Below are 19,252 nucleotides of genomic sequence, written 5' to 3' on the forward strand. Positions count from 1 at the left end.
CTAAACAAACTCACCTTGACTTCGAGTCTGCGCAGTAATAACTTTCACTCATCTCTTTCCTGGGAGGACAATAGAGCGCACTGCCCCCTGCTGGTCCGGAGGAGCTGTTGTCCACAGCCAAAGAAGAAATGATTGTCAAATTCACACAAGCAAATGGACTTACTATAATCTTATGCTTTTATATATAAGCTATATATATATACATATATATTATGTATACATCTATACTTAAGAGCAACTTAATTTATATTTAATGAAACATATAAAAATGTCAAATTTGTTGAGCTAACAAAACATAATCTTATATAAAAATATATATAATGATATGTATTGTCGAATTCTATTTGTTTTGCTCATTCATTTAAAAGAGACTGTACACCAGGAATGATATGATATTTGATAATTTATTGATTAACTTTCCCTTTTCCTGAAATTGACCATGGATGTAATATAAGACTTTTTAAGAATGATGTCATTGTACAATGTACTTACTGCTTTTGTGTTTTCAGTTAATGTCGATGTATGTATTTACTGCGTTTTGCACTTCAGGGCCACCATAGTGATAATACAAAACAAAATATGTGTACAAATGACTTCCTCTATAGTGCAATTCTCAACATGGCCACTAGATGGCAAGACCTTGTCACTTCTTAACGTCATCATGTGCTGAGGGTTTAATGTTTTCAGCTGAATGGACAGGATGAGACAATTGAGGCGAAATCAAAGAGTACAGAAAGTTTATACAATATATGAACTTCTTTTTTAAATATTCAACCATTGTCTTGATCCTCCACAAGCTTCCTGCTCCAGTTTGCAGCAGTGGGGACAACATTCAGTGTTACACAGCTACAGCTAATATGTTTTTCATAATTTATTCCTCAAACTTTCTATTTTGTGACCCACTTTAAAGATGGCAAAATACCATGACCCAAATCTCCACATAAATTGTGACAAGAGCAAATCCACCGCCTAATCTCTAATATCATTTTTGCATCGATAAACAAATCATTAAAATGACTTTTTATTGATTTATCATCTTGCTTTTAATTGTATTCAACCCCATATTTTAGCTGAGAAATGACACGTTTTCTAGTACTCGTCGTAACGCTGAGATGCAGTTTGAGGCTCTGTGGCTTTAATGTGGATTCTACTTTTATGATAATTCTTTAATTCTTGGTCTATTGAGTCTTTACTAACTTTTAACTTCATCCGCTGGTCTGGTATGTGTACATGACCTGTCTATTGTTATTGTACATTTTTATTGTTATTACTATTATTCATTATGCTACATGCTTGTGTATTAGCTGAAGACATGGAAGCAGTTAAAATGGCACATGATGTGTTTGTGTGGTGGCCGAGCATCTGGTTCCAGTTTGAAGCCAGAACTGTTTTTTTCTGGACCTGCCCGTGACACTCCACACTCTCCAGCACACCCACACTTAATCCCTGGTGAAAATAACTGGCCACATACCGCGTACGACGTGGATGCAGTGTTCATAAGGTGGGGGAGTGATGCATGATGGAAGCGCTGCTCTTTTTTTTTTTCTTTGTGGCTCAGTATGAGACGTTCTGTATTGTTAGTTGACCCAGATTGGCTGTTCTTTATGTTTGCAGGTCATTTTCAGAGGGTTCCATTATTAGGATGATGTCCTTTAAGTCAGTCAGTGCACATGAGCAGGTCTCTTTCTCTCAGGTACATTTGAGGGAGACTCACATACAATTAAGCCAAACCATTCAGCAACGGCTTTTCCGCCCCCGGTGGTCAGGGCGAGTGATGGAACCAACTCAAAAAGAGCATTAAAGTGATAGTTCAGCTTTTTGAAGTGTGCTTGAATGAGGTACAGACACTGGAATAACGGCAGCCCGAGGTGACCATATCTAAGTGATTTTAGCAACGTAAAGAATCAGAATCAGAAGACTTTATTGTCATTGTTCAATAAATTGCACAACAAGATTAAAAAGTGTCAACATTCAGTGCCGGAGAGTCCTTAAGCAAGCAGTAGTTAAAAGGTAAGAGTTTTTTTTTTTTTTTTTTTTTTCAAAAATTCAATCAAATTAAACAAAATTAAATAAAAGGAGAAATGTAAAGAATATAAATATATATGCTAAGAACAAATTAAATGAATGGGTGAATCGATGAATAAGGCAGGAAATATTGCACATCAGGTGAATGCCCATGTTTTTATATTGCACTTGTAGTGTAGTGAATTATTCCACATAGGTTTATTTTATTTAGCAGCATTTAGTAAGACTTTGGTTGACGGAAAGATAAAACTAGGACCATCTTAAGATCTATTATATCTTAAAAATATAGTATAAATAGTTTGCTGCTTTATCTCACCATTAGATAAAAAAAATTTAAGTAGAAACTGAATACTGTAAACTACGGAGCCCACGAAGTGACATGAGAAAAACAAAAAATATATCTGAAAAGAATTAAATAAATTTGACTGGGTGGGATCACTTCACGAGAGCTCGAGTTTCAAAGTCGAGATCTCGAGTTTCTGAAAAAAAAAAAAAATTAAAAAAAAACATTTCCAATTTTTTGGGGGAAACTCGAGATCTCGACTTTATAACTCGAGATTTCGAAAAATAAAAAAGTTTTTTTTTTAAAAAATTTTCCCTCATGTCACTTCAGGGGCTCCGTAGTAAACTGCTCACTCTCCCACTCCCGTCAATTAGGAAAAACTGTGTTTTTTTAGTTACTGTTTTGTCACATAATAATAACTACAAGTTTTTGTTTGTGCGTTTATATTTTTTATTGTTTTTTGAGTGTAGTTTAGCAGTGACGTTGTTGGAGGTGAACAGCTCCTCCTCTGCAGACACTCAGTGCACACAATGCCCTGCACAGAGCTAACTTTGACTTTTAGATTGATATTAAAGTTGCGTGTATCACTTCACAGAAGTGATCCTTGCTGGAGAAAGACCCCGAGCAAAGTGAACACTCCACATTCATGCCTGAGCAGCTTCCCTTTCGCATTCCTCCAATAGACAAAGACTCTACCTTCAGGTGCTTTCACACCTCTTTGTCTACTGTAGGTATCGGGGAGCCGGCTAGACACAATACACAATATACAAAACAGCTTTCTTTAAGTGTTGTTTGGGAAATTCTAATCTTGTCGTCCTGCTTTTGAGGCTCACCAATGGTTTCCATCTTGTGGTGAACCCTCTGTATTCACTCTGGTGAAGTCTTCTTTTGATTGTTGACTTTGAAACACATACACCGACCTCCTGGAGAGTGTTTTTGATCTGACCAACTGTTGTGAAGAGCTTTTTCTTCTTCTGTCGTCCACCACAGTGGTTTTCCGTGGTCTTCCAGGTCCTTTGGTGTTGCTGAGCTCACCGGTGCATTCTTTCTTTTTAAGAATGTTCCAAACAGTTGATTTGACCACACCTAATGTTTTTACTGTTTCTCTGATGGGTTTGTTTTGATGTTTTCAGCCGAATGATGGCTTCTTCACTTACAGTGACAGCTCCTTGGATCTCATATAGAAGGTTAACAGCAACAGACTCCAAATGCAAATGTCACTCCTAGAATCAACTCCAGAACTTTTACCTGCTTCATTGAAGATGAAATAATGAGGGAAAAGCCCACAATTGTCCATGAATTAGCTTTTCAGTGGATTGTCCCATTACTTTTGGTCCCCTAAAAAGTGGGAGGCACATATAGAAAGTGTTGTAATTCCTACAACGTTCACTTGATTTGGATGTAAATGCCCTCAAAGTAAAGCTGAAAGTGTGCAGTTAAAGCACATCTTGTTAGTTTCATTTCAAATCCATTGTAGTGGTGTATAGAGCCAAAAAGAAGAGAATTGTCTCGATGCTGTAATACATCTTTTTCCACATGGTACTGTATATTTTAATAAAAAATACATGAAGGGTTTGGGTTAGAAGGTTCAAATGTGAAAATAATAACAATAAATGTATGTCAATGTTTTGAAAGTATTTCACTTGTTAATTTATCAACAGGCACTTGCTGCCACCCACCATTCAAACAGTAGTTACTTTCCAAGTATGCAAGTACATACTTGCATACTTGGAAAGTAACTACTTGGAATTGGAACAGTAGCGTAATCCCTTGTTCTAATGTTTGACAGACATTAGCTTACCTGTGTGTGTTCCGTGCTGCTCTTAGTCTACAGGCGTCTGTTGCTGTGGAAACAAAAGCATGTGTGCATGGAGGGGATGGAACTGATATAGTTCAAATTCAAAGTTTCACTTTACCTTCTCTTTCTCTCTCTCGCCGCCAAACTCTAAAGTTCTACGTTAGAAAAAAAAACCCTGCTCCAAATATAAATATCAAAATGTACACTAACAGTATCATATATAAAACGTAGTTTTGCTAAATGTGCATAATTTCACCCAAATCTTGCACACTGGACCTTCAATGTAAAGAAAGAAATGAGAAGTATGTGTTTGTTTTTGAGGTAAAGGATTTAAATTCTCTGCCTGGGGCCTCAGAAAGGCCCTTCCCTCTGTGCCAAGTGCTGACGCCATTCCCACGGTGAAAGCCCCTCCCTTCTTCCCTCCGCTGACTGGAAATAGGAGGACTGTGAGTAAGTAATGTGAAGAATGTGTCCACAGTGGGCTGTGCTTCAGCTGCGGAACAGTTGAGCGGAGACCCTTTCTCTGGACTTTTTGTGTCTCGGGAGCTTTTCTCGGTCTACTGAAGATGGAGTCCCGCACCAGTGTTCAGTGTAAGATCGTGCTGGTGGGAGACAGTGAGTGCGGGAAAAGTGCTCTGCTTAATGTGTTCGTCAAAGACAGCTTTCCAGAGGTAAGATGATCCACGCAGCATCTCTCTCACACACACACGCACACATTCTTGTACTTGCTGCATACTGAGGACTGGGTTGCTGACAAAGTGAGGACTAACATTTCCACTTTATAAATCAACACAATTGCAAATATCTAATTCATGAATGACACTTCTTTTTTTGTCAAACTATACTATGTCGTCCAAAATTTGAAAAAAAAAATGTGACCCAAAATTTTTGGTCCAAAATTTGAGAAAAACATCATACTATACGATGTCATCCAAAATTTGAAAAAATCTTTGACAAGAAATTTTTGGTCCACAATTTGACAAAAACATCATACTATACTATGTCGTCCAAAAACTGAAAAAAAAAATTTGACCCAAAATTTTTGGTCCAAAATTTGACCCAACATTTTTGGTCCAAAATTTGACCCAACATTTTTGGTCCAAAATTTGACCCAACATTTTTGGTCCAAAATTTGACCCAAAATTTTTGGTCCAAAAATTGACCCAAAATTTTTGGTCCAAAAATTGACCCAAAATGTTGGGTCAAATTTTGACCCAAAATTTTTGGTCCAAAAATTGACCCAAAATTTTTGGTCCAAAAATTGACCCTAAATTTTTGGTCCAAAAATTGACCCAAAATTTTTGGTCCAAAAATTGACCCAAAATTTTATATAACATAATATATATGTTATGACTATAACATGTCATTTTTTAGTATGACATGTTATAGCAACCTAAGGAAGTGATTTCAATGAAAACAAAGTGAGGACCAGCCAAAATGTCCTCACTCTGTAAAAATGACCTCACTTTGTTGGTTAAAAACCCTCACTGGTCCTCAGTATGCCGCAAGTACAAGAACACACACACACACACACAGTGTCAGTGCTTACGCTGCTTTGTCCCACACAGTGCTACGTGCCCACGGTGTTTGAGAACTACACAGCCACCTTTGACCTGGACATGCAGAGAGTGGAGCTGCGACTGTGGGACACTTCAGGTGAGGAGGAGGAGGAGGAGGAGGAGGAGGAGGAGGAGGTGCAGCTGCTGCTGCTGGACCTGCACATCAGTAAACACACACCAGTCTTCATGTGTTGTGTCTGTTATAGCCTCTGTTTGAGTCTAATGTGCATTATTTAACCTTCAAATGATCAATTTACTTCCTAAAATTCTGGTCCTACCAAAGGTTTACTGCATTGGTTCTCAAAGTGCGGCCCGGGAGCCAATGGCGGCCCGCAGAAACATTTCTGGCGGCCCCGCAGTGAATTACAGTTGATAGTTTTAATCCAGGAGGTACTAAGCTTGATAAATGTTTATTGGACATTACTGGACACAGACCAATAAGTGTAAACAAAAATACTGGGTATTTACCTGGTTTCTATATGGTGAATTTTAGTGTATTATTGTGTTATAAGCTGGTAATAAGCAGGTAGCTACAGCCCCCAATTACTAGCTATTTACCCAGTAACAACAGAAATGTGTTACTTGGTATTAACCTGTAATTAGAAGATAAGAACAATGGCCAAAATACTGGGTAATTACCCAATAAATTATAAAGCGTTATTATATTAATGCTTAAATAACATTGTATTAACGCTTATATTACTTAACGCTAAACTGTAGAACTGCAATCTGGTCATTAAAATTGTTACAAATGGGATTTATTTCTGGGTTTTTTTCCATTGGCGGCCCTCAGTCCAATGTTGGGTTCCTTAATTGGCCCTCGGGTATCAAAACTTTGAGAACCCCTGGTTTACTGCTATCACATAGATTGTTTTAACGTCCTTAGAGAGTACAGCGTCGGAAAAAAGGATGTCCCGTGTGTCCACACCTCATCAGAGTAGGCTTCCATATATCATGAATCAAAAAGCAAGCCTTTCTTTACTCATTCTGATGCTCAGTTTTTTGAGCTCCAGCAGCTCGTCTTCACCAATGCGTGAACGCACCGAGGGTGCTGCCATTGAATTATAATAGAATATTTGCATTAAAAGCAGTTGAACACTTGCAAAACATGAGTGAATCCTGATAACATGAATTGTAAAGACCTGCTATAAAGTCTCTTGTGAGTCGCTTTGGATAAAAGTGTCTGCTAAATACTTGAATGTAAAGTATTTGAAAACCTGGCGCATATTTGAGGTTGAGTGTGTGTGTGTATTAAGATAATTGAACGGACTGTAATGACTCGAGGACTACTCAGTAATGGACATTGATAGCTGTGTTGTGAGTCTCCAGAATCACAGTAATCTTCTTCTTTGGCCTGTGTTCTCCACCCACAGCTTCCAACAATATAGTCCGTGATACTTAATATTTGATTTATGTGACGGTCTCGTCTTTGTTTGCAAGACTGACAAATCTGTGCGGATACACACTATCGTGTGTAATTAAAGACGAGGCCCTCCACAGTGATGCCTTTGTCAGGACAAATAATGTGACGTTCCTACTTTACGCTGACTTTGAATGTATCGGCACCGTCAGGTCGTAACGTGAACCATCGGAGGAATCGCATGTCCCAAAATAAAGAATTAGTGTCTCTACCCTGTTTCTACAACAGCTGACAGGCCACAGTGCAATAACAGAACTGTTATTACAAAGGATTCGCTGATAGGGGAATTTGACATTAAACATCACAGTATGTTCTGATACAATGGCACTGCAATACTACTTAAAGCGGAACTAGACCGGAAGTTCCTATTAACGCTGTTTTTTTTGGTGTGTATCTGCGTCATTACCTTGTTTATGAAGCCCTGACGGTTCGAAACAAACAGTTCAGCCATTGCTGAGAACGTTGTGTTTTATTGTAATCTCGGGGCTCAACGAGATCACTGAAAATCCCGTAATAGTTACGTAAGCAGCGGTTCTCTTGAACAACCGATCGTCCTCCTCCGGGCGGTAGTCCGGGCACATCCGGTTGCGTACATTTAACCACAGAAGAAGAATAACATCCGTTGTGGAGGTGTTTCACGAGCAACAGTGTCTTCTGACTCTGGGTCTGACTCCGGTTTAAAGTCATCAAAGGGACTGCGGCGGGGAGTCGTGACGAAGCTATTTTTAAACACTGTTAAAACAATGTTTTGATAATGAGGAGCAGTGCATCCGCCGTTCCAGAGGGGGGCGCTGCGCTTCTGAGAACGGATTGTGCTGGATAGTACTGGACAATCACAAGACTCTGTCTCCTGGGGGTGAAAGTTCACTCTGAAACATCGCGGCTGAAAAACACTGTCAGAAAAGAGGATTTCTATCGGCTAGTTTACAGAAACTAGGAGGTTTTTGACCATAAAAACAAGTTAATACATGTAAGTAGACCTCCATAACTAACATTTATGTGCAACAGGACCACTCTATGTGACCTTTAAAACCACTGCAGCGGTGAATGTTCTGTAGGTTCTTGTTAATGTCCTGAAGATCAGGAATACATTTCACTGGCAGGTAAAATGAACCGATCCCGATGTTTTCAGCCTTTCAGGAAATTTTTTCGGACCAAACAAGTCATTGACACACAAGGCTTCTGTAAAAAAATAATGTGAAAGTACAATAACCTGACTTTACTCAGATGACGTTAATGATCACACTGTGAGCTTGTTTCATGTATGAATTCATCTGCTCACTGCAGATTCAGCACATTGAGCTCATAAAGCTCTGAGACCACAGCTGTTTTTATAGTGTGAGGTTCAGCCCTTCTCCCCACACCAAAGCCCCAAAAAAATCCCCTGCAGGTTTGTGGTCTGCTCGCTGAGAAGAAGAAAACAACACGTGATGCGACTGAGTGGATGCTGCAGGATTCCTTATACTGCATAATACGACGTACTTTACAGAAGCGTTCGGCTAACTTTCCCGCAGCATTCGATAGGTGTGTGAGTGTATGACGGGGGGAGGGGCCGCTGTGAGCACTTCATATTATGTGGGTTACACTGAAATCTGACTCTTTAGTCCTCTGACACTTAGTTTCTGTGCAGCGATTCGCCTGCATTCCAGACAGACGGCGTCACACAGTCTTTCTGTGGATGAATTACATCTTATATCCCCGGCTGCACAACAAGGCCACCCACCCCTCAGTCTCAGGGCTCAGCTCACACTCTTTAAAAAAAAGGGAAAGAGGATCTTAAGGATATTGAAAAACCACGGCCTGTAGACATTTGTGACATGAATAAACCTCGTTTTAATGCACCCTATTATTGCACCCTATTACATCAAGTGTGAAACACAAATCATTTCAGGGGATAGAAACAGTCAGTCAGTATGTTTACATGCAGCCATAGCTTGACTAATGCCACTATCCCACTACATCAGGGGTTCTCAAAGTTTTGATACCTGAGGGCCAATTTAGGAACCCAACGTTGGACTGAGGGCCGCCAAAGGAAAATAAACAGAAAGAAATCCCATTCGTAATAATTTTAATGACCAGATTGCAGTTGTACAGTTTACACTTATTACAGGGTATCCGCGGGGTCTCAAAAAGTCTTAAAAAGTCTTAAATTTGAATTTAAGGCCTTAAAATGTCTTAAATTCTCCTAAAATCTCATAAAAGGTCTTAAATACAATTTTGAAAGGTCTTTAAATCTATCAACGTTACTTTTACTTAAAACATGCATCGAGCACCACCAGCTAGCGTGCTGTGCGCGCGCTGCGGTGTGCTACAGTTTAGCTTAGCATAGCATAGCAGCAGAGAAAACTTAATGAAAGCCCACAGCTAAGAAGAATTGCAAGTTCAACGATTTGTGGCTCCAATTTTCCTTCATGAATTTTGTACTTTTTTGCCGGTATGGATTTGAAATGGGTATTGAATTGTATTCATTATGGTCTTAAAAAAGTCTTAAATTTGACTTGTTGAAACCTGCAGAGACCCTGTATTGATCTGTATCCAGTAATGTCCAATAAACATTTAATAAGCTTAGTAGCTCCTGGATTAAAACTATAAACTGTAATTCATTGCGGGCCGCCAGAAATGTTTCTGCGGGCCGCCATTGGCCCCCGGGCCGCACTTTGAGAACCAATGCACTACATGATCCGAACATTGCCGAACTGTATGTAAATTAAAAACACTACAAACATTCTGAAAAGTTCATCTCCAACATTTAGCACGGAAATGTTGTAAAATCTGAATATTTAACAGAGGAGTCTGATGTATTTAGCAAACAGTACTGTCAGACGGAGTCTGTGCTGCTCCGGTCATGCAGGAAGTACTGATGATTCACTTACATCGAAAACAACTGCTTTAAGTCACTAGTCGCTCGTTTGTGCGTGTCGTGAACATCGGTGCCGAGCCAAGTCATGGGGGGAAGTCGCCTGTCACATTATGATCATTTTGGTGCATGCGCAGAACGCCAAGTCTGACTCCAGTCTGACTAAGCATATACTGTACATGCAGGAGAAATTGGACTATGACCGCATTATCCAGGTATGTTAGTCCAACTAGACAAGCTGGATTTTTAGCCAGATTAACATGTTTAAATGACATTAAAGCGGAACTAGACCGGAAGTTCCTATTAAGTCGTAACGAAGCTATTTTTAAACACTGTTAAAACAATGTTTTGATAATGAGTAGCAGTGAATCCACCGTTCGAGAGGGGGGCGCTTCACTTCTGAGAACGGATGTGCTGGATAGTACTGGCCAATCACAAGACTCTGTCTTCTGGGGGTGAAAGTTCACTCTGAAATCTCGCAGCAGAAAAACACCGTCAGAAAAGAGGATTTCTATCGGCTCGTTTACAGCAACTAGGAGGTTTTTGACCATAAAAACAAGTTAATATATGTAAGTAGACCTCCATAACTAACATTTATGTGCAACAGGACCACTCTATGTGACCTTTAAGAAAACCTAGAGAGTGTCTAGTGATGAGAATTTCAGTCAATCTATATATATATATATATAATACCATATTACATACGATTCAGGGGCTTTAACTTGATCACTTCACTGCTTCGGGTGGGACACGATGATCCGTCAGACATTGTTTGTTAACAGTTCCAGCTGTTGCTGTTGCCAACATCCTGTCCAATGCACCAAATCAATGGGGAACAATGGAACAATGGGGATATTGGGTACCTTGCTCAGAGGTACCCTATAGCGCTTGACCTGTTGGGATTTGAACTGGCAGCCCTCTAGTTTTCTTGCTAATATTCCAACCGATAACATGAACTATTTGAATTCATCCTCCCTACTCGGTGACCTATCTGTTGCAGCATCCAGCATCTGCTTCTTCTCACAAAGGCTCCCAGAGAAAAGCTCATACCACAACTGGCATTGACAGTTTTCCAAGGAACTGTGGTGAAAAAAAAACGTTCAAATAAAAGGCCCCTGCTCGTTTCTTCTTCTTTCAAAATCTCTCATCGCTGTTCACATATACGCATATGGAACAACGTGGAGGGTTGAAGAGGAAGGAGAGGACAGACTTGACTCTCACTCTCACTCACTTTAATTTGTGTCGAGGTGAACGAGGTGAATAATGTAAAGTGATCAGCGGGAGTCCTCTAAACTGGACTGGACCATCTGAGATCCATCAGTGAGTTCAAACATCAGGCCTCCTCGCCGCCTATAGTTTGTTTGGCAGAAGAAGGAGAAAGAAAGAATGTGGGTGTCGACCACAGCTTGTGTGGAATGCTTTTGGGAGAAGTGAGGAAAGTTTTCAATGACAGCTGTTTGTTGATGTATGTGCAGCAGAGGCCAGGCACAGGGTCGGGTGGTGGGGGGGGGGGGGGGTGTATTAGTTTAATCTACAATGTGTAGGATTGGTAGGAATAGTGTGATTTTAGTCGCACTGAAACAATAATTCAGTTTTCTTAATCTTATGTTAGTCCGACTAAAACCGAGCCAGTCTTAATAGTCTGATTACTCCTGCATGTATAAGTCTACGACTGGAGTCAGACTAAATTAAAGTCAGGCCAGAAAACTCATGATCATATTATTAGGAACAACGTGTTAAAACTAGTTTTAAAACTCCAGATTCTTTCAACTCAACATGTTTATCTTCAACTCTGTTTCATGTGTTCATCACATTTATCAGTGACTAGCAACGATAAGACAAATATCATCATCAGTGCACAGCTGTAACGTCACTCTGGGAAATAAGATTTACTATCGTGGTCATTGAGAAAATTGCTTTTTGAGCATTTCTTGGAACCCATGTTTTGGGAACCCTTGTTTTAGACTTCCATGCATTGACATGTTAAAGCGTTTAAAGAGCATATCTTTTATATCAACCTTTGGAATTAAGAGTAAATTAACTGTAATGTCTGATAATGAAGACTTGGACAACTCATACAGTACATGCTGATTCTGCAGTCAGCAAGCTGAACACCCTGACGTTGGCCATTTTCTTTCTGATTTTCATTTCTGATCTAAATAGCACTATAGAGGTGGAGAGGGTGCTGAAAGTGTTTTCTGCACAAAGCTGTCAGATTCTGAACGTCTGCACAGGACGCTGGACTGATTCGCGCGACACGATCCAGTGAATTTCCACATCATCCATCCACCGCTATCATGCACTCTGCTTATAGAAGTATGCAGGTCACAGGCCTGTGGATTCACTCCAAACACTGGGGTTTGTTGGATAAATGCCTGCAGGGGATGCAGTGTTGAAATGCACTGTAATCCTAGTCTCATTCTGGTGTTCAAGAGAGAGAGAGAGGCTTTCTTTTACCCGCAGGACTGAATTTGAGCATGTGAACACACTGAAAAGATCTACAAGTGACAGCCACTCAGGGCTGGGTATTTCCTACTGCACATATCATTGTACAGAAGCAAATACATGAGATATAGATACTGAAAATGATAAAAAAAAAAAAAAAATGTGGATTGGTATTTAACAAACCTGGAAATGATTGTGTTCTCAAATGTCTTATTTTTTATCCACAAACCAAAATTGTTCAGTTTTGATTTATTTTTTTTATATGGAACAAAGAAACCAGAAAATATGCACATTTAAGAAGATGAAAAATCAGAAAGCTTGTTGTAATTACTGGAAAAAAAACACTCAACCTGGTTAAATCACTGCTGCTTTAATTGTGCTGATCTTGCAGTAGTCTAGTAGTAGTATTTGTATGATGCTCAGTGTACGCAGACTGACCCATGTATACCAGGGCCATTACGGGTTTACACATGTTTACAACACCTATCATTCCAAAACGGCACCAAACCTCTGCCTCTCTTTTGTGATGCACACATGACATATGACAGTGACAGTGGGTGATTGTATTTTCAATCATGGCTCACTTTTTAATTTCAGACTGGTGGAATTACTAAAAAATATTGTCCTAATGAGGGGTGAATATATTTGAATGACCTTGTAAATGACCTTGTATAACCATTATGGATTTGGAAATTAAACCAAACTTAAATTAATGTGTAACTAGATTGAAAAAGAAAACTGCCTTAAAATGTGTAAATGATCTTACTGATGACATGGACACTGAGCTGCTCTTTAATCCTCTTTCATAAATGGGTAAAAAAACTCACCTGTGGCTGTTTCTTTTACTGAAGGTTCTCTCTACTACGACAACGTGCGTCCTCTCTCCTACCCTGACGCAGACGCTGTCCTCATCTGCTTTGACATCAGCAGGCCGGAGACTTTGGACAATGTGCTGAAGAAGGTGAGTTGATGGAGACAGCAGTCATCTGCTGTATACCGACAACGTCCTCCTCCTCCTCTGGTGTCCTGCTATTTCGTTTATATGCTAGAATTTGGTGCTTTCTTGTTTTACTTTAAAGCGCAACTAGACCGGAAGTTCCTATTAACGCTGTTTTTTTGGTGTGTATCTGCGTCATTACCTTGTTTATGAAGCTCTGACGGTTCGAAACAAACAGTTCAGCCACTGCTGAGAACGCTGTGTTTTATTGTAATCTCGGGGCTCAACGAGATCACTGAAAATCCCGTAATAGTTACGTAAGCAGCGGTTCTCCTGAACAACCGATCGTCCTGCTCCGGGCGGTAGTCCGGGCACATCCGGTTGCGTACATTGAACCGCAGAAGAAGAATAACGTCCGTTGTGGAGGTGTTTCACGAGCAACAGTGTCTTCTGACTCTGGGTCTGACTCCGGGTCAAAGGTCGTCAAAGGGACTGCGGCGGGGAGTCGTGAAGAAGCTATTTTTAAACACTGTTAAAACAATGTTTTGATAATGAGGAGCAGTGCATCCGCCGTTCCAGAGGAGGGCGCTGCGCTTCTGAGAACGGATGTGCTGGATAGTTCTGGCCAATCACAAGACTCTGTCTTTTGGGGGTGAAAGCAGCAGAAAAACACTGTCAGAAAAGAGGATTTCTATCGGTTCGTTTACAGAAACTTGGAGGTTTTTGACCATAAAAACAAGTTAATATATGTAAGTAGACCTCCATAACTAACATTTATGTACAACAGGACCACTCTATGTGACCTTTAATGCAGGCACTGACATTGCAGAAGCTATGTTTCGTCGTTATTACATTCATCCTGCCATATTTATACATTTTTAACAAAGACATACGTTTTAACTGCAAATAATACATTAAAAAAGAATGAATCAATGAATTCAGTAAAACAAAGAAAATCTAAATTAATGTGTGTGTGTGTGTGTGTGTGTGTGTGTGTGTGTGTGTGTGTGTGTGTGTGTGTGTGTGTGTGTGTGTGTGTGTGTGTGTGTTCTGTCCTTGCGGCATACTGAGGACCAGTGAGGGTTTTTAACCAACAAAGTGAGGTCATTTTTACAGAGTGAGGACATTTTGGCCGGTCCTCACTTTGTTTTCACTGAAATCACTTCCTTAGGTTGCTATAAAATGCTATACTCAATTTGTCAAAAAAAAAAAAAATCGGACAACATAGTTTAGTATGACGTTTTTGTCAAATTTTGAACCAAAAACTTTGGGTCACATTTTTTTTTTATTATTTGGACAACATATTATAGTATGACGTTTTTGTCAAATTTTGGACCAAATTTTTTTTGTAAAAAGTTTTTTCAAATTTTGGACGACATAGTATAGTTTGACATTTTTGTCAAATTTTGGACTCAACATTTTTGGTCAAATTTTTTTTTTAATTTTGGTCGACATAGTATAATATGACGATTTGACAAATTTTGGACCAAAAATTACACACAAAAAAAAAAAACGTTGAAAAGTTTTCAACCCCTTTTTGCTCTGGGGCTCCACCTGCAGACATTTTATGGTACTGCACCCAGTAGTTCTTTGTAGATGTCATTCATGAAGTCGATATTTGTAATTGTGTTGATTTATAAAGTGGAAATGCTGGTCCTCACTTTGTCAGCAACCCAGTCCTCAGTATGTAGCAAGTACAAGAATGTGTGTGTGTGTGTGTGTGTGTGTGTGTGTGTGTGTGTGTGTGTGTGTGTGTGTGTGTGTGTGTGTGTGTGTGTGTGTGTGTGTGTGACACAGAGTGTGGTAACTGCTGCTCTTTGTTCACTCTCTACAGTGGAGAGGAGAGATTGAGGAGTTCTGTCCACACACCAAGAGGCTGCTGGTGGGCTGTAAGTCCGACCTGAGAACAGAGCTCTTCACCAGGTCCCACAGCAGACACACTCCAGTGTCATATGACCAGGTGGGTGTGAAGATCCCTGTCAGGAAAGACAAGAGAGACAAGAGAGTGTTTCATTGAACAAAATATCTGAAATTAAAATAGAGATTTTTTTTAATCAACATACAGTATATAATATTTAGTGTATTTCACAAACATATTCAATATAATAATTATGATGATTTCCAATCCGACAACCAGGAAGAGTCATCACCTACGGTATCATGATATGACGTGATATCAAAAATCTAAGACCTCATGTTACGATATAGATATTGTATCCATACGTTGACCATTTGATCTTATACACTTTATGTTGTTGTGAATGTTTTTGCTTCAAGTAAAGCAAAACAAACCCATAGACTGTTCATGTTTTTTCCCTGATGTGTATGTTTATATGAATATATATATATGTATGTCAGGCCGGGACTCTAGGCTGGACTCGAAAGGGGAGAGGAGAGAGAGTCTTTCAAAATAAAACAGGAAATAACAGGACAACAAAATCCCAAAAAGCGAGACAACCCTCACCACGGTTTGACTATATATGTGTGTATATATATAGATATCTATATATATCTATATAGATATCTATATATCTATATATCATATATATATATATATATATATATATGTCAGGCCGGGACTCAAGGCTGGACTCGAAAGGGGAGAGTGAGTCTTTCAAAATAAAACAGGAAATAACAGGACAAAAAAATCCCCAAAAAAACGAGACAACCCTCACCACGGTGTGACTATATATGTGTGTATATATATAGATATCTATATATCTATATAGATATGTATATATATATATATATATGCCAGGCCGGGATTCAAGGCTGGACTCGAAAGGGGAGAGTGAGTCTTTCAAAATAAAACAGGAAATAACAGGACAAAAAAATCCCCAAAAACGAGACAACCCTCACCACGGTGTGACTATATATGTGTGTATATATATATAGATATCTATATCTATATAGATATATAGATATCTATATATCTATATAGATATGTATATAGATATATATATGTCAGGCCGGGACTCAAGGCTGGACTCGAAAGGGGAGAGGAGAGTGAGTCTTTCAAAATAAAACAGGAAATAACAGGACAAAAAAATCCCAAAAACGAGACATCCTTCACCACGGTGTGACTTTATATATGTGGGTATATATATATATATATATATATACACATATATATATATATATAGATATATAGATATATCTATATATCTATATATATATGTCAGGCCGGGACTCAAGGCTGGACTCGAAAGGGGAGAGTGAATCTTTCAAAATAAAACAGGAAATAACAGGACAAAAAAATCCCAAAAACGAGACATCCCTCACCACGGTGTGACTATATATGTGTGTATGTGTATATATATATGTGTATATATAAATAAACCTGGAAAAACGATCACTCGATTAACTAACACAATTATGGACAGGTTAATAAAAGACGATGAAAATAATCACTTGCACCCTTAATACAAATCACAACTTGATCTGGATCCTGCATTCTTGGAGTAACAAAAAAAATGTTCCCTGTGAGGAATCAAAATATTTTTGATTTGATATGATGCTGCTATTAAGTTGTGTTGAAATTATTACAAACTCTGAAATCCTGTTGCCATGTTCTGTTTTGTAGGGCTCCAACACGGCCGACCAGCTGAGCACCCCCTACCTGGAGTGTTCCTCACTGCAGTCGGAGAACAGCGTCAAAGACATCTTCCATGTGGCCACGCTGGCCTGCGTCAGCAAGAGTAAGAAGAACGTGAAGAGGGCGAAGTCGTCCGGAGCCTCTAAGAGGATGTCTCACAGTGGAGGAGACGTGTCGCCCGTCGTCTCCACGCATTACCAGCGGACCAAAGCCAAGAGCTGTGCTGTCATGTAGACACAGACACAGTGCTGATCCGTCCTGAAAGCAGGTGTGATGATGACTCATGTGGTGTTTTGGACACTGGCAGAATGTGACTGCCAACCACCTTTACCTGCAACGACAGAGATCTGCTGAGAGGGGTGAACGATGAGAAACGTTCTTTTACAGAGCGCCGTTGGGTCTGATACTGTGAAGAACCCCCAGTGTCTGATGAAAGACGTGAACTTTCCGTAGTTTACATATGAGGAACTCAGCAGGTGATTGGCTGGGTCATGTGTTCACTACAGCAGGAAGTCTGAACCTTTTCTCACCCTTTTTACACTTTTAATAGATTTGTGTGTGTATACTCTGTACATATACAGATCCACAACCATTTTATCACTCATATAAGTGATAGTTCCGATGTTATTTTATAAATGATTGTGTGAGGAAACTATGGAAGCCCATTTCCATCTCACTATCTCAAAATAATAAGATAGTATCTCGAAATAATGAGATACTATCTTAAAATAATGAGATACTATCTCAATATATTGACTTTGTATCTAAAAATAATGACTTAGTATCTCAAAATAATGAGATACTATCTCAAAATAATGACTTAGCATCTCAAAAAATGACAGTATCTCAAAATATTGAGATACTTAGTCAAAATATTGAGATACTATCTCATTATTTTGAGATGCTATCTTATTATTTTGCGCTGGTATCTCATTATTTTGAGATGCTTTCTTATTATTTTGAGATGCTATGTTATTATTTTGAGATGCTATCTTATTATTTTGAGATACTATCTCATTATTTTGAGATGCTATCTTATTATTTTGAGATACTATCTCATTATTTTGAGCTAGTATCTCATTATTTTGAGATGCTATCTTATTATTTTGAGATACTATCTCATTATTTTGAGCTAGTATCTCATTATTTTGAGCTAGTATCTCATTATTTTGAGATGCTATCTTATTATTTTGAGATACTATCTTATTATTTTGAGATGCTATCTTATTATTTTGAGATGCTATCTTATTATTTTGAGATACTATCTCATTATTTTGAGATGCGATCTTATTATTTTGAGATGCGATCTTATTATTTTGAGATGCTATCTTATTATTTTGAGATACTATCTCATTATTTTGAGATACTATCTCATTATTTTGAGATGCTATCTTATAATTTTGAGATAGTGGGATCTTTTTTTTTTTTTTTACACTGGCGGAAATTGGCTTCCATAGGAAACTGCTCACTCTCCCGTAGCAAAGCTCATAGAGAATTAGCATTTTTAGCTTACAAAGACAGGAGCTGCTGGTCTCCTGCTGCGTAGTTTGGTCATTTGGACTAAGTTATTTAAAGCCAAACACAAATAATTTCCAACATCAGTGTCACAAAATAACACATTTGAACTCACAGATGGAGGCAGCTGATTTTCTCTCTGGACTTTGGTGCAGGGAGAGTGTGCAGTTCAAAAAGTGAAACAGTTCTCCAGTTTCCTGTTGATAAAAGCTGGAAGAGGCGAACATTATACTTGAGATGTCACAGACTTTATTAGGTGAGTTGTGGCATGTTTTACCTTTACCTAAGGACTTCTCCTGCAGTGGACACCATCTCATGAACAGATGGTGGGGAAGTGATTGATTCTGTTCGGTCAGATTTTTGAAATCTCAACATTCATATAACCGGGATGTGCTGTGTTTATTTTGTATTTGTATAATGTTTGATGATGTATGAGAGCCATTTGTTCCCGTGAAAAAAAAAAGTGGAGTATTTTTCATGCAAGTTTGTCGGCTTCATTGTTTTTCTTGACAAAATATTTCCAAATCACATAAATATGATATCCTGTATCCGACCGTTCATGTATTGTGGGGTGTTGCAGGAAATAACCAATGCTTTATGGGCGTCCAACATTAATGTTTTAACAGAAAAGGACAAGATGGAAGGCAGACGATCCGCTGTGGCGACCCCTAAACAGAGAAGCCGAAAGAAGAAACTTTGTACAGAATTGACTTATTATTATTGTTGTTTTTTAAAATAAAATTGATTTACCCGTGAATTTGCCTCAGAAGTGCGAAATATGTCAAAATATGACGCTGTGTCAAAATCATAAACACATC

At 38.9% G+C, this 19,252-nt stretch overlaps 1 protein-coding gene across 1 annotated transcript; it reads left to right on the plus strand.

Moving 5' to 3' along the window:
* Window positions 1-4,622: 4,622 nt before the first annotated feature.
* On the plus strand, window positions 4,623-17,445 carry LOC310926643 (rho-related GTP-binding protein RhoE-like). Its single transcript, XM_083888822.1, has 5 exons — window positions 4,623-4,777; window positions 5,675-5,762; window positions 13,239-13,348; window positions 15,159-15,284; window positions 16,908-17,445. Exons 1-5 carry the CDS (start codon window positions 4,673-4,675, stop codon window positions 17,151-17,153), a joined length of 675 nt encoding a protein of 224 aa, XP_083744948.1. The 5' UTR covers window positions 4,623-4,672; the 3' UTR covers window positions 17,154-17,445.
* The last annotated feature ends 1,807 nt before the right edge of the window (window positions 17,446-19,252 follow it).

The sequence above is a fragment of the Microchirus variegatus genome (genome assembly GCF_963457635.1).
Source record: "Microchirus variegatus genome assembly, chromosome: 5".
Taxonomy (NCBI): Eukaryota; Metazoa; Chordata; class Actinopteri; order Pleuronectiformes; family Soleidae; genus Microchirus; species Microchirus variegatus.

Coding starts and splice junctions, on each gene's coding strand:
- LOC310926643 (XM_083888822.1), top strand. CDS start 4,673: ATGGAGTCCCGCACCAGTGTTCAGTGTAAGATCGTGCTGGTGGGAGAC. Junction 5,763..13,238: donor GCGACTGTGGGACACTTCAG/GTGAGGAGGAGG, acceptor CTTTTACTGAAG/GTTCTCTCTACTACGACAAC. Junction 15,285..16,907: donor CTCCAGTGTCATATGACCAG/GTGGGTGTGAAG, acceptor TCTGTTTTGTAG/GGCTCCAACACGGCCGACCA.